This window comes from Sebastes fasciatus, chromosome 10 (assembly GCF_043250625.1).
Source record: "Sebastes fasciatus isolate fSebFas1 chromosome 10, fSebFas1.pri, whole genome shotgun sequence".
Taxonomy (NCBI): Eukaryota; Metazoa; Chordata; class Actinopteri; order Perciformes; family Sebastidae; genus Sebastes; species Sebastes fasciatus.
In genome coordinates, this window is record NC_133804.1 from 8,272,317 (window position 1) to 8,287,484 (window position 15,168).

At 40.8% G+C, this 15,168-nt stretch overlaps 1 protein-coding gene across 10 annotated transcripts in view; it reads left to right on the top strand.

The window, feature by feature from the left end:
* LOC141774993 (uncharacterized) overlaps positions 1-15,168 on the top strand; it is a 57,766-nt gene that overhangs the window by 24,807 nt on the left and 17,791 nt on the right. For all 10 annotated transcript variants that reach the window (XM_074647876.1, XM_074647877.1, XM_074647878.1 and 7 more), the window contains 3 exons: positions 3,856-3,938; positions 11,442-11,616; positions 13,421-13,547. In XM_074647876.1, the coding sequence (XP_074503977.1) occupies positions 3,856-3,938; positions 11,442-11,616; positions 13,421-13,547 (385 nt within the window). The remainder of the gene's footprint in view (positions 1-3,855; positions 3,939-11,441; positions 11,617-13,420; positions 13,548-15,168) is intronic.

A 15,168-nucleotide genomic window follows, 5' to 3' on the forward strand; every position in this document is an offset into this window, starting at 1 on the left:
GATAGTGGTATTGATTTACTCTCTCACCAAGAACAAGAATAAGACTATTTTCAATATTGAACTATTCCTTTACAGTAGCTGTAGCATATGTATCAGCTGTATAGGCTAATATTTCCAGGGATTAATTGGGATACAATGACATTTAGAACTTTATCAGGCATATTGTAGCATTTCACTGCAAAAAGGTCTCAACAAACGTCTCAATAATGTCATAGACCCGTATACAGGTTTAATCTTTTAGTTTCCAAATATAAAAGTACATTTTCAAATGTCAATACTCTAGCTTTTGCCTGTTGTGGTATGTTTAGTTTTGTCACCCGTTGATAAAACCTGTGGTCCTGTGGTGGTATTATTGGGTGTTTCGACTGGTTTCCCTTCTCTCTGTGGCACTTCATTGTTTCCTGAGGTCATATCATAGACAACATATTGTTTATCTGTGTTTCTGTGTATCAGTATCTGTTTCCTAGAGATGATATTAAGGCTCTTGAACCAGTGTGTGTGTGAGTGGGGTGAACTTTTGGCTCTAGTGTCTTCCTGTGGCGTCAGACAGGAAATGGATCAGTCCAGCACTATCAGCTCATAACAGCAACAACAACAACAACAGCATGTGTTTCTTTGTTTACGGCCATGGGATGTGATCATGCAAATATCAAAATAATGCACGGAAGCGTAGCACCCACCCTTCAGTTCCCCCCCAATGTAAAGTCTTAATCAGTTTTGCCTTTGTTTTCACTGTTGGCGCTGTTAGCTACGAGCCGCCGGCTCAGTTGTCGCCATGTTGAGAGCTGTGCGGAGGCAATGCTCCCAATCTTGCATTTAGCACCTTTAAAGAAGGACTGTTACGGACTGTTTCTCTCCCTGCTGTAGATGATGAGGAAGGTAAAGGTGGCGACGATGACGATTCTCACGACTTTAACAAGTGTTAAGATGATGATGATCACAGCTAATGGTTATGTAATGGTAATACTGACGAAAGCCCCTCAGCACGTCAACAAACCCTCTGGAATGTTCCGTCTGTTTCTATAATACAAACTCACTGTAAACACAGTTGACAAGATGCTCTCCAGCCGCCTCCTTACTGGAGAGCAAGAGTCTGTTCACACTAACAGCAAACATGGAAAACATAGTATGGCTGTCCTGTCTTGTAAACTTTCATAAAAGGAGTTGAAGAAATGACAATGATTTTTCTACCATATTTCAACATATTTTAGTTTTTAGTGCTCAAATGATCCCAACTCAAGTTGGACTTATTAACTTTTCCTGGAGCTGTCAGCATGACCTTCATGGAGATGGGTCTGTTGACATGGATGCTCAGTGTTATGATTTTAACCATAGTACTTTAAGAACTTCTCATCCGTATTGGTTTACAGTTAGGCAAACTATTTTAGCGGTTTGCATGGAAACCAGGACCATCAGTCAGTATGTGACATGTGAGGTGTTCAGTGACATTAATTGCAATATTATCACAAGATCTTTCTATTTTACAAATCAAGACAATGTTGGAATTATTTCATCCAAGTATCATAAACGTTTGTTTGCCACAGAGCTTATTTTCTGCAATAATCCAAAGTCCAATGGAAAAATCCCATTGTCTTTTTGTCGAGGGAACCAGGGCGATGCTAACTTCCGGGTTGGCCTACAAAAATATGTCATCCCTGCAGCACACAGCAATAGGTGTTGAGATATATTTCCAAAGTGGTGGATCGACCAACCAACATTAGAATAAAAAATTAATTCTGTCACCCAGACAAATTAAAAATAAGGCAGACGGGTTTTGGTTTAGTTGCTCTATTACACATCTGTATTGCCTTGTAGTAGCCCATCACAGCTGTTTTGGAGGCTGGATGATTTCAATCTCGTTGTCTGTTGTAAATGAAAAGTTTGGGCTAAGAAAACATTCTCTTATGTCCCCTCCCCAATACTGTTCTCATGACGTCCATAAATGACTGCACCAAATAAATGCTGATATAGCAACAATCATTCTGTGATATCAATTTACTGAAAACCATATCAGTAATGACTCAGTTTCCTGCCAAACTGCACAGGATATCTTGTACATAAAGTGCATAGATAATTACATTTGAGACTAGAATATAGTCATGTCAAGAGCAGCTAGCTGGTTCAGCATGTTGGAGCTGAACTATCACATGACCTCCAACTTCCGGTCTGAGCAAAGGCTCAAAAGTCAAGTAGTGAAAAGAAGCTGGGGATTTGCCATTATGAATACTAATTTTATTATAATCTTGAAATGTATCCGATACTACCCTCTGCTTCTGTTGTCTCGTACAGTAACTGAGCAGTCTGATGACCTCCATGCTGCTACACAATCTGAGCAATAACAAGACATCAGTTTGTAATGTGATTTCACGTCTGTTTGAGTTTGTGTTGGGGGTTGCTGGGCATCTGCTGGTGCTAAGACGTGAACGTTTCAGCAGACAGAAGTGGATGGTAGAGCAGAGCAGAACACTGGAAACATAGCTGAGATGCTTCTGTTGAGACTGTTTGGATTGGAGTGAAGGATCGGACCGATGTGTAACGTAACAGTTTAAATAGCAAATTGAAGTTTGTCTCAACAATTTAAGACGCACAACACATGTTCAGCTTTTAAGGAGTGAAGAAATTGATTGAAAATGTTAATGCATTTAGGAGTTTATCCAACAGGTTTTGATATGATTTTATAAGGCAGTGTTTTCTTACAGACGGACATTGTGATCCTTCAACTAAACTTGTCTGTGCCAAGCCACTTTCACTGGCAGTCACGATGCTCCCAAACAGGACTTTAATCACATGGTAATCAAGCGAGTGATTACATTGCAAGTGGTCAGGCTGGCATATGAGCGATATAAGGAGATAGAGGCATAATTAAGATACTGTAAATACAGCCACAAAATTACGGAGCTGGTGTCCTGGAGAAGAAACACACAAAAAAAAATAGTACTCTTGATTTGATAATTTGTGCTCGTGGATTATTTAATTCATGCTTTTTGGTTTCCTAATGAAAATTGGTGATATGCATTATTGTCAGGGAAGCATGAGCATCCTCCCTCGCCTTGACCTTTTTTGGAATTTATCAGTATAATGCTGTATTATGTAAACAGTACAAATCAATCCAATTAGTAGGGGTGTAAGAAAATATCAAAAATATCAGGTATTGCGATATTATGTTTTGTGATCTCAAAAACACTGTATCGATTTTTAATTAATAGTTTAAATGCTCAATAAAGTATTAACTCAGTCAATACTTTTTTTACTCAGATTTTATGCATATGGTGGTGTGTTCTTTATGCTATGAAAGTTTTCCTAAAAATGTGATTAAAAAAGTTGCAATATAGCACCTTGCACAGTATCGTAATATATCACAATATATTGAATGGTAACCCCTGTATCATGATACATATGATATCGCCAGATTCTTGCCAATACACAGCCCTACCAATTAGGGCTGGGCAATATATCGATATTATATCCATATCGTGATATGAGACTAGATATCGTCTCAGATTTTGGATATCACAATATGGCATAAGTGTTGTCTTTTCCTATTTTTACAAAACAGTGACGTTATTTATGTAATTTTCTAAAACCTGACTGTTCTAGCTGTTGTATTATTTGCCTTTACCTACTTAGTAATTATATCCACATTACTGATGATTATTTATCAAAAAGCTCCAATGGTCAAACCTACAATATTGTCACAATATCGTTATCAAGGTGTTTGGTAGAAAATATCGTGAAATTTGATTTTCTCCATATCGCCCAGCCCTACTACCCTTTATTCATGTTATCATTACATTATTGCACAAATGTTGTATGGAGGTGCAGTTATGCTCATCGATCTCTCTCTCTGTCTCACAGCAGTGAAAGCGCTGCCATGGCATCAGCACCTCCAGATGTGATGGTCAATCAGGAGCCTGCTGAGGTCGTAGAAGAGTGCTCAGGTAACAATTTGAATAAATGTCCAGTTTCCAAAGTTTTCATGTGATTTCAGTGAGAAAGGCAGTCTTAAAAGTTTGTAGTGTATTCATGTTGTGGAAATGAAACGAATCACTAATGTTAATTAACAAAAATGAATTTTTGTAGTGTATGAATTTCAAAATTTGGGACACCCAACCAGAGAGTAAATTATTAACTTTTTATTTGGTTTTGATGGGTCACTCCCTTTATATTCTGTCCAGGCGGTAACCTCTGGGTCTGAAAAGTGAAGCCAATGCTGAAGTGCCTTAAACCTGCATTATTTCTAATAGCCAGCAGGGGGCGACTCCTCTGGTTGCAAAAAGAAGTCTGATTGTAAAGAAGTCTATGAGAAAATGACCCTATTTCTCACTTGATTTATTACCTCAGTAAACATTGTAAATGTATTATCATGGTCTCAATCGCTAGTTTAGTCACTAGTCTTCTTCAATACAGCATGATGTTCATTTAGTAAATTATGGTCCTATTTCGAGTCAAATAGGCCATAAAGCAGGGTATGGTTTAGGCAGCGTCGGCGTTAGGGGCGAGCCTTGGGGGTCCAGGCCCGTCCAAAAAGGTCACTGTGCCCCCTCAGCTGAATTCTCTCCTGACAAAAAAACTAAACTGAAATAACAGCTAGGCTATAAGTAAAATGAAGTCATACAGTTTGGTAATGGAAGGACTTAACACTGCAATGCAAAATAAAGCCCAAAACTGTGCTAGTTTTGCATTTAGGAAACAACTACATGTACTTGGGCTTGATTACATTGTTTTCTATTGGAGTGTCCTAACTGGCCGCAAGCCACACGGCGCAACGTTTTGTCTGAACTTCTGTCGGACACCTTGTTCCTATTTTTTCCTGTCACTCACATTGAGAGCGCCGCATTATGAATGGCTGATTAGTTTAGATAAAATGAGCTGAGAAAACCGGGTCAGTTGTCCTGGATGTAAATGAAAATATTAACTTGATTACTGACATTTCTAGCACAAGCATTGACGCTCGCAGTTATATGCGTGGCGTTCACTAGCGAAACTTTATTACGAGCTACCTGTCAAAAAATATAACAGCCTCCTCACTAATGGTTCAAATAAAACACGAACACACAGCACCAAGAGATGGAAACTCTGGGAAATATGAGCCGCCACTACAATATTTCAGTAAGAAGCCTCGTTTTGATCTGCTCCGTTTGCCGTTTGTGTGTTTTTTTTAAATCTAGCTCAATAGAAAAAAATGAGAGAAAGTTGGCCTATAAATCTGGTGCATTAAAGCGCAAGAGAGGACCAAGAGAGTAAAAAACATCCTGTGCTCCTCTTACATCTGACTTTTTCTACATGTTTGGATTATTTTGTTCAGTATCATGGAATAAAACAATGGACTAATGTTACGTTATACAGCAGGCTGAACAGAGACAACAAAAGGTGAGAGAAACATCCACATTTAGTCTTTATTAACTTAAAATGTAGTTATGAAGATATCAGTCAGACTGTTAGATTAATGTGTTGTTTAACTGCCTGTTTACTGTATCTCGGAACCTGTCTGTGTGCACATTTTGACCCTGGCACGAGCAAGACGCAGGGCGTGCCTGAGGGGTTATCTGTAGCCTACAGTACCTCCTCATTTCACTACAGAGACCCTAATAAGGTGGCAGCTGGCTGGAGAAGATTGCTAGATAACAACCTACTGGCTATATCGTATGTTATTTCCAGTAAATATCACAATATAAAACGTGTGTTTTCTGTTTAAAAAGTAGGCTAGAAAAGTAGGAAGATAACAACAAACCCATCTTTTAAGTGGTTACGTCTCCAGCTCCAGTCTGATATGGAGCACACAGCTGATATGTACGTGGTTTGTTTACATGACGTAACAGAAGTGCAGATTTAACGTATTCACTGTGGACAGAGAGTGTCAGATGCGCGATGCGGCGCGAATGCCCCCCCTGTCAAAGCTGATTGCCCGTCCGCCCCTAATACTCTGGCACCGACCCTGGCTTTAGGGCGTGGCTACCTTGTGATTGACAGGTCGCAACCACAGCGTTGTCCGTCTGGGTGTTGTCCATGTTTTTGTTTAACAACTTTAACCCTTTCACAGCGTGTTTTCAGTTCATGAAAGTAATTTGTAACATTTTGGTTGCCTAAAAATGTCTTCTTCAGCGTTCGGTTGTATTTAGCTCCACCCTCTCGTATCACTTCCGGTTGCAAAAAAAACAAACAAAAAACGAGATGGTGACGGCTTCAAAATGGCAGTCCACAAACCAATGCGTGACGTCACGGTGACTACGGCCACTTCTTATAGTCTATGATTCTGTCACCAGGACCTAATTGGTGGTGTACATTTTGCCAATCTCGGGGATCTGACTTAGTAAGAACACCCACAAGTGGCATATTTTAATGTAAACATCTGAAACTCTGCATGTGCTATGAAGCCAAAATGGTTTCTCAGGAACTGCTGCCTCTACCTAGGACAAAAATAACAAACTATATTATCATGAGAATGGGTGGGTAGTAGTGTATGGAAGTCAATATCATATCAGCAATGAGATTATGTACACAGACACAGCAGAGAAGATCAGGCCAGCTATAACAATCTAGATCTCCTCGCTGCTGTTGGCAGGAAATGAAGGAACCGAGAAAGCTATCATCATCTCTCACGCACACAAAGCCCAGATGCACACTGTCTATACAGATGGATAGCACACATGCTGCTGATATAATGGGATGGGAACAAGGAAGAAGTGCATTGGGAGGTCAGAGAGATGTCTGTGTGGGTGAAGCCACAGCAGGAATTTCAGCTTAATAGCTGTTGGGATTATTGGACAGTCCAACAAAGTGGAAACAGTCTTCAGACTAAATCTAAATTAGGTCCTCTTTTAATTCTGACATTTCACTGAACATCTATTATTGCAGGAAATAGACCATTAGCACTAAGTTTGGTGAGTCACTTCCATTTGACTCCCATGGGAGAGCTGAACGTCAGGCGTGACTCCACAGATCATGGAGTCTGCCAGTCATGTCCGTATCAATCTGTCAGCGATGGTGCCAGACCAGCCGCTTATCTCTGATTGGCGCCTAGTTGAATGTGCTGTGTTTTAATTGGATCTGCGGTTTGAGAGGGTTGGAGTCTGTAAATAGAAATGATACAAGTTTAGGCCTGTTCACTTCATGGCATGATACTGTAAATAAGCATCAGAGTTAAAGTTTATAAAAACACATCTGTAGGTATTGTTTAGTAAAGTCACACTGACATTTGAGTTGCTAAGAAATCAGTATATATAATATTGGTGCTGTTTTTGAGTTAAAGGTGCTAAATTCGAAATTCAGAGCATTTCTATTGCCTCCACATGGCTCTCAACATGGTGATGGCTGAGCCGGCAGATCGTAGCTAACGGTGCTAACAGCAATAACCGTACAAACAACAGCAACAGTGCTGACAGAGCTAACAGTGTTAACCTGGGAGGGAACCGGAGGGTGGGTGCTACGCTTCTGCAACGGCACCATCAGTTGTGACGGTGTTATCAGCTGTAACCGCCGTATGAGAGCTGCGGTCGTGAGCTAGTCAGTGGGGCACGCTCACATGCACGAACTTGCACTAAAAGGCAAACGTGCCCGGCCCGGCTATGTAAACACAGAGAAGCTCGGTGATTCAAATCACGGAGAAACGTATTGAGTGCTGAATTCACAAATGGGGCAACCAGTTACTTTGAGTCTTTACTGGTCATTTGCCATCACCACAACTGGAAAGAAAGCTAAGCTAATGCTATCAGAAAAAAATACAACAAAAAGTGTGCAGGTGCCAGTAACACTCGGCAGGTGTTAAAATAACATAAATTAAAATCAGCGATTTCGAAGAATCAGTGCTAACATTAGCAAGCTGGTTTAATCAGATTTGATTGACAATATAAGCAAACAGCCCTACAACTGTCACCAGATTCTGATTCAAATGATTTGATTGGTGCACAGAAAGATGTAACATCGAGCCCCCCCCCCCCCTACTTCAAACCAGTCTTAACAGAGAGAAACACGTATACAGAAATCTCTCATTAACCTGCCCCACCAGATGGTTTGTTACACAGAATCATCCGAGTAGCCATCACTGGAAAGTGTTTGGAAAAGGGCAGGCACTTTGGAAAAATACTTGGCAGTCGCCTCTCCGTGTTGCCTAATACACACCTGTGTTCACACTGTGAGCAACACAACAACAGGCTACAAGTCATTTTCAATGGAGGCCAGTGACAGGAAGCTACAAACTGACGCCTGACACTTGTCTCTGTGTGACGGGTGTGACGCGCTACAAATCAAAGTTGAGCTGATCTCAACTTTTTTCAGAGCTCCAATGATGCGGTGAAGCGTCGACCAATCATATGTTTTTGTTTCACCCTGTTCCATTCCATCTAAACACTTCAACGGTGACTCTGCGACAATGTAACTCGCCACGCTGGCCGTTTTGTTGCTTTTGTCACTCGTACTGTGAACATAGCTAAAGCCACTCTTTAGTTCCACATAAGAATACACTACAGACTCCTCATCCTCCCCCACCTCCTCATCTTCCTCTTCATCATGTCCTTGACCCTCCTTTCCTTGCAGTGAATAGAAGGGACAAAATAACAAATGTTTCTTTTATAATCTGTACGATTAAGCAAGCAGCTCACAAATACAAATACTACCACAGTGCGTTTTAACTCCAGCTGTCCTGACAATGACCATGTCCTGACCCAAAAACAATGTAGAGGTGTTTTAGGTTTCCTCTCCTCCTCTTTCTCACTTTGTCCATGACATTGTTTCCCTGTCAAAGGTCACCATCTTCTCATTGTGAAAGCTGAGGTCAGTACCACCTAACATTGACCTTAGACTGCCTTGAAATTCCCATGATGTTATTTTTAATATGTGTGTGTAGTCATGTTTGTAACTGAGAGAATGTATATTTGGAAATAACAGCATCTTAGACCTACAATGACCGTAGAGCTCCACTGACCTTCCATTGAAGCACTGGCCTTTTTCAGCTCTCTGAGTGCAGACCTTTAACTTAATAGTGTATTGTGCCTAAAATAGCACAATAAATGGCACCGCCGGCTGGTGTTTCCCCCTGATTTTTCATCTTGGCAGTGCAGAAAGGCCTCTGAAGCATTATCAAAAGCTGGTTGGAAGCTCCGGGCAAAAGAGGAGAGAATTTGCAGCCAACATTTCTATATAGAAACTGGATGAATAATTACATTATCTTCTATGTGTGGTTTGATGGCAACTCTATAACTACATTTAGCCCTCCACGCAGACGGTTTGTGACTGCAATTCGATTTTGTACTAAATTTTTGTGATGTTTTTGTGATGTTTGTTATAGTATTTATCGGATAACACACACAAGATCTCAAAAGAAGAGAAAGGATGCTGCTTGTATATGTACGTGTGATACAAAATGTAAAATCTGTAACATAAAAATAAATAAGCTCAATAATTTTGCGACATGTTCTACAGCAAATGACCCAGAATTCATAAGCGCCTTGGCCTTAAGCGCACCAGGTTGAGATTCCAGACATTTTTCACTGTGATTTAGTTCCAACCAGAGAGCGTATTTTTAGAGAAAGGAAGGAATGCTCAAGGATTCCCCACCGGGAGAAAGGCAGAAATGACACAGCTAGTATAAAAAGAATGTGGCTTGTTTAAAGAGTCTTCTAAAGCATTTTTGTGGCCCGGGGATGTGAATTCTCAAAATAGTGAGATCAGAGTTGTTTTCTTTGTTCACAGTTCCTTGTTCCTATGTTTCCCTCTGTTTTGTGTCTCAACGCTGTCTAGACTCTGACGATTAACATATCCGCATGTTGGGATAGTATATATATATATACACAATCATATCTCCACTGGAGATGCTCCAAAGTAGTTTTTGTAACAATGAGGATGTGTCAGTCTGTGACGAGTGTCTCTGGCCTTTGTAATGTTACAATCCCTAGTCAGGTCAGAGGTCATGGAGTCAACATTAATGCATTATGCTTGGTGCTATGACGCTGTGCTATTGCACTGATAGAGGGTAGATACAGATTAGTCTATGACCATCTTTGAAAGAGTATTCCACTGATTTAGAGTTGCACTCAGGCGGCAAACTCCGGGGTCTGAAAAGTGAAGCCAACACTGAAGTGCCTCAAACTTGCATTCTTTCTAATAGCCAGCAGGGGGCGACTCCTCTGGTTGAAAAAAGAAGTCTGATTGTATAGAAGTCTATGAGAAAATTTTCCTACTTCTCACTTGATTTATTACCTCAGTAAACATTGTAAACATGAGTTTATGGTCTCAACCACTAGTTTGAAAGCTTCAGTACAACATGTTGTTCATTTAGTAAATGATGGTCCCATTTAGAGTGAAATAGATGTTAAAGCAGGGGATGCTTAAGGGCGTGGCTACCTTTTGATTGACAGGTTGCTACCACGGCGTTGTCCGGTCTGGGTGTTGTCCGCATTTTCGTCTTAGAACTTTTAACCCTTTTACAGTTTGTTTTTAGTTCATGAAAGTTAATTGTAACATTTAGGTCGCCTAAAAATGGCATTCAGTGTTTGGTTTTACTTAGCTCCACCCTCTCCTGTCACTTCTGGTTGCAAAAAAACAAGATGGCGACGTCCAAAATGCCAAACTTCGGTTATAGCCTACTTAGCTCCACCCTCTTGCGTCACTTATCCTGGTTACAAAAAAACAAGATGGCAATGGCCAAAAACCAAGATGGCGACAGACAAAATGCCGAACTTTGGGCTTCAAAACGGCAGTCTACAAATCCATGGGTGACGTCATGGTGACTACGTCAACTTCTACTCTATTGGTACAAGCCAGACATAAAAATAGATCCAAGAAGTCCAGTTTGAGTGATAGATCTTTGAGTTTGAAGGCTTATCAGATGCCAGAACACTGCTGGGTGGTTTGGTAAAGAATAAAAATACTGCATTCTTGGTACAAAGTTGTAGTAGCCTTAGTATTGTTATTAAAACACAAGGACAAGGACATGCATTTATCTTTTTACTGACTATTGGACTTGAAAATAGGACTATAGCCAACGGCCCTGTTGGATGTGGGACAGAGAGAGGACCGGTGGGCATTTCAAGTTCTGGATGAGCGCCTTGCTGACTGAAAGCAGTGAAAGCACTTTGTAGCTGTTTAAGGAGTTATAAAAGAGTTGTTGAGTTTTTCCACTGCGGTGCTGATGGAGGTGGACTCACCGGGGGGGGATTTACAAGCAGAGGAGTGTGTGTGTGTGTCTTTATGTACGTCTCTGTGTAAACACACATCAGTCTCGGTGTGTAGTTTCTCCGGGGATGCCTACCTGGGCCTTTACAGCCAACACAGGGCTAATTGCTCAAACTGGAGATCATATGAGGGCAGTGTGTAAAGATGCTGTGTGTGTTATTGTCTCATTAACATGTTAACTGTGCAGTTAGTTGTAAAGTTTCACTGTAGTGCTGTCAGAAGAAGGTAACTGTAAACCAGTTTCCTTCATTTTCTCTATTTCTCTCTCACAGGAAAGAAGAAGTCCAAGTTCCAGACGTTTAAAAAATTCTTTGCCAGGAAGAAGAGAAAGGAACCGCCAGCTGCAGGAGCAGACGCGGGGCTCAAAGCCAGCCAATCAAGTGACAATGTCAGCAAAACATCCGAAAATAACACGCTCACGCGATCAGAGAAGGAAAAGGGCTCCGGGTAAGATCATACTTTTTTTTAAACATTGACACAGTTACATACACATGCTACTGTAGGTGCCTGTCAACAGGACTAAAAGCAGATTCAAAAACTAATATGTTTATTTGGGAAATGTTTGGTTAATGGTTTGTAAAAGAGGACCTATTATGCTTTTTCCCTCAACGTTAGTGTGCTATATATATATATATTTTTGTGCATGTAAAAGGTCTGTAAAGTTACAAAGCCCAAAGTCCACTCCAAAGGGAGTTACTCTCCCCAACAGAAACACTGAACTGCCTGAAACACCTTGCTGTAAGTTCCGCCTTTTCTTGATGTCACCAAGTAACACATTTGCATAATAACTGCCTAGCGGCTAGTTTGGCACGCCCTCAAATACAGCTAGTTAGAGCGGAGCTGGAGCAGAGTCCAAAGAGTTTGGTTTGTTGACCAATCACAGCAGAGGGCCAGCTGATCAATCAGCTCTAGGAGCTCAAACAGAGCGTTTCAGACAGAGGGTGAAAAGAGGTGCTGCAGCACAGCCAGTATGAGAAAAACAAAGCGTTTTTTGAACATTAAAGCATGTAAACATGTTCTAGTAGAAACCCAAAATACAAGTATGCACCTGAAAATGAGCAGAAGAGGTCCTCTTTAAATGCTACATTTTGCATCTCAAAAAAACAGCTCTGTAATGGCACTTTGGATGAGCTGAAAAGCTAATTCCATTATAGACAAGTGGTTTTGCAGCAATCTCAACCATACCTCTTCACATGAAGCTTTATATTTGTTTGAGAAGGTTAACAGAATGCCTCATCTAAACATTTCTGTTGGGACTTTTCAAGTTGTTCTGACTACTCCAATTGCCTCCACTGCAGTAGTTTTTACTGTCCATAGAGCACATTTTAACTCCCAAATCTTCAAAAGTGCTTGCAGTTTTTTGGCTTTTGTGCAAATGTATTAGTGCTTTCATCATAATTGTATTCGTATCAGGGTAGAAAAGCCTTTAAAAAGGCATTTACTCCATTATGATGCACTAAAACCCAAGCTAATTAAATATTTTTGGTGGGTTGGTAGATCCTTGACGTACTCCAATGAAATATCAACTTTTTCAAAGATATCCCTAAACCTTCCGGTATTTTATTCAGCCACCACATCTATTGTACACCACAAGCATTTTTAAGGGGTTCACCAACAAAACATAGCCGCTGAAACTAGATACCAATTTAATTTTCCTGCAGCCCAGTATTATGTTTTGTTGGCGTTCCTCTGTCCATTTAGATAAATATCTCCTCTCGTGTGAAAAAGACAGAGATAATTTAAGAAAGGAAGATCATGTTTTAACATCCATCTCCTGTTCTTCCTCAGCTGAGGCTCATGGCTTCCTGTTTTCGTAACAAGTGTGTCTTCCTGTGGACAGTCCGAATTTCCTTTGTTTTCCTAAGCTGTGCCACTTCCTGCCTTGCCTACTCTTGACTTTTCATCGGTGTCACAGGATATATCTGCTCCAATTTTATTGAAGCTGTTCTGCATTCCTCCTCATAGTCATTAGGGGAAATGGCACAATGTAGTTGGACAATTAACAAAAGCAGAAAAAGAGAGTATCGATTTAATTTAAATGATTATCTTTGATAAAAGAAGAGAAATAACACTAGTCGGGTAAATCATTTTCAAGCTGTCACCATTGTGGGTCAATGTTGTTTGTTTTAAACCACTGACCCATTGGGGCCTCCCAACATCCAGCTCTCTTTATTTAGTTTGTTACGTTTTAAAATCTGTGAAACATCACTTTCTGCTGTGTTTATTTCTTCCTCTTCCTGTTTCCCAAAAGATCAAAGATCAGCCTGGGCAACAAGGCCTTGTCACATGACTCTGTCTTTGTTTCGGAGTCGTCGGAGGCCAACGAGGCTATGGGGGCGTCTCAGGACAGCATTCACGGGAAAGTGAAATCACTACAGGTAAATGAAATGCACATAAATAGCCTACCTGGTCTTTTAGTTTGAGCCCCTGTGTCAACAAATATCTAAATCTCTTCCTGGAGAAAGACTTTGCTTGTAGAGACAAGCAAGGGAAATGAGGATTTGACTGAAGGTTACCAAGGAATAATAGACAAATAAATAACCACAATCTGTTTGTTTGGGAGCGAGAGTGTCTATGACCTTGTGCCAAGCTGTCATAAGCAGTATTTAACAATAAAGGAGTAGATAAAGAGAGACAGAGCAGCTGATCTGCTGTATATTTAGTTGGTATATTTAGTCAGACGGGCAGAGCTTAAATGCATTTTTCGTTGTGCATCACAAAGGGAGGTTAAAACTGAAGCGTCATTCAAAGCAAGATGAAGGAGCGGATGATGAAAAGAATAGCAGACAGACAGAACAAATATCTGTCACAACAACAGGCTAAAACGGGAAGACCCAGACTGACCTCCAGTTAAACTGCTCCACTAAGCTACCTACAGGGGAGTGAGAAATAAACGTCTTAAGGGGATTTGCTAAAAAGGGAAACTTTCTCCTGTAGCTGAAAACTTAGAAAAAGTGTTTAGTTTGGGTCTGTTTGCAGATGAGACGGCAACTACACAGCTGATAACAATCATTTATAAAACTATTTCACAAGCAAAAGGATGTAGATTAGATAGAAGGAAGACCTTGAGGGTAAAGTGAATACACTGATTTGCATAAACTGACTTTACTGTGAAAAACAATCTGATGGAGATTTTCTGACCATAATCCTCACTCCTCGATAAGCAGAACGAGGCTGTACGAGAGCCAAATATAAACATACTATGTAGGGATCAATATTTTACAAGGCGCACAATCATTAGAACATAATGAACACATGGATGTATAAAGAGAACTGGATAAAGCGTCGGAGGCGGGCTCCCGTTCATTCCTGTGAGAGTTGCTCAGTGGCGCATGATGCCAAAATGGCTCAAATGCCGAGTGATAAAGTACCCGGATCATTCGCCGATCTTCTGCATCCATTAGGTCCATAGAGCAGGCGCAGTAGCGTTTTCCTTTAACTCCGCCTCCTAGCCCTCGCTCCAGCCTCGTTCTGGGGCTCATTCACATAAACGGAGGAAGGGATATAACTCTGGATTCAGCTATTAATGCATTTTACAAACTTTAGGACCCAATGATTTAAATAAGGGCTATTTAAGTGTTTATACTGGGAAGTTGATTCCCCTAAAAACGATTATCCGCTGAGTTACAGACATCTCTTTAACAATGTAAGTGTATGGGAAAAAGTATTTATGGGCTCAGTGGCATCACATGATGGACACAGAAGTTGTAGTACCACCGTTTGGCCACTATGAAAATTTGCTTCAAAGCGCGGCGCACTTTCTGGGGGCTTGAATGCACAGTGCAACACTGTAAAGTGTGTCTAACATGGTGGTCACTCACTTAAAGGTGCAGTATGTAAGATTTTGCGGCATCTAGTAGTGAGGTTGCAGATTGCAACCAACTGAAACTTCTCCCGTGTGCCAAGCCTGTAGGAGAACTGCGGTGGCCGACATGAAAACGCAAATGTCCCTATCTAGAGCCAGTGTTTGGTCTGTCCATTCTGGGCTACTGTAGAAAC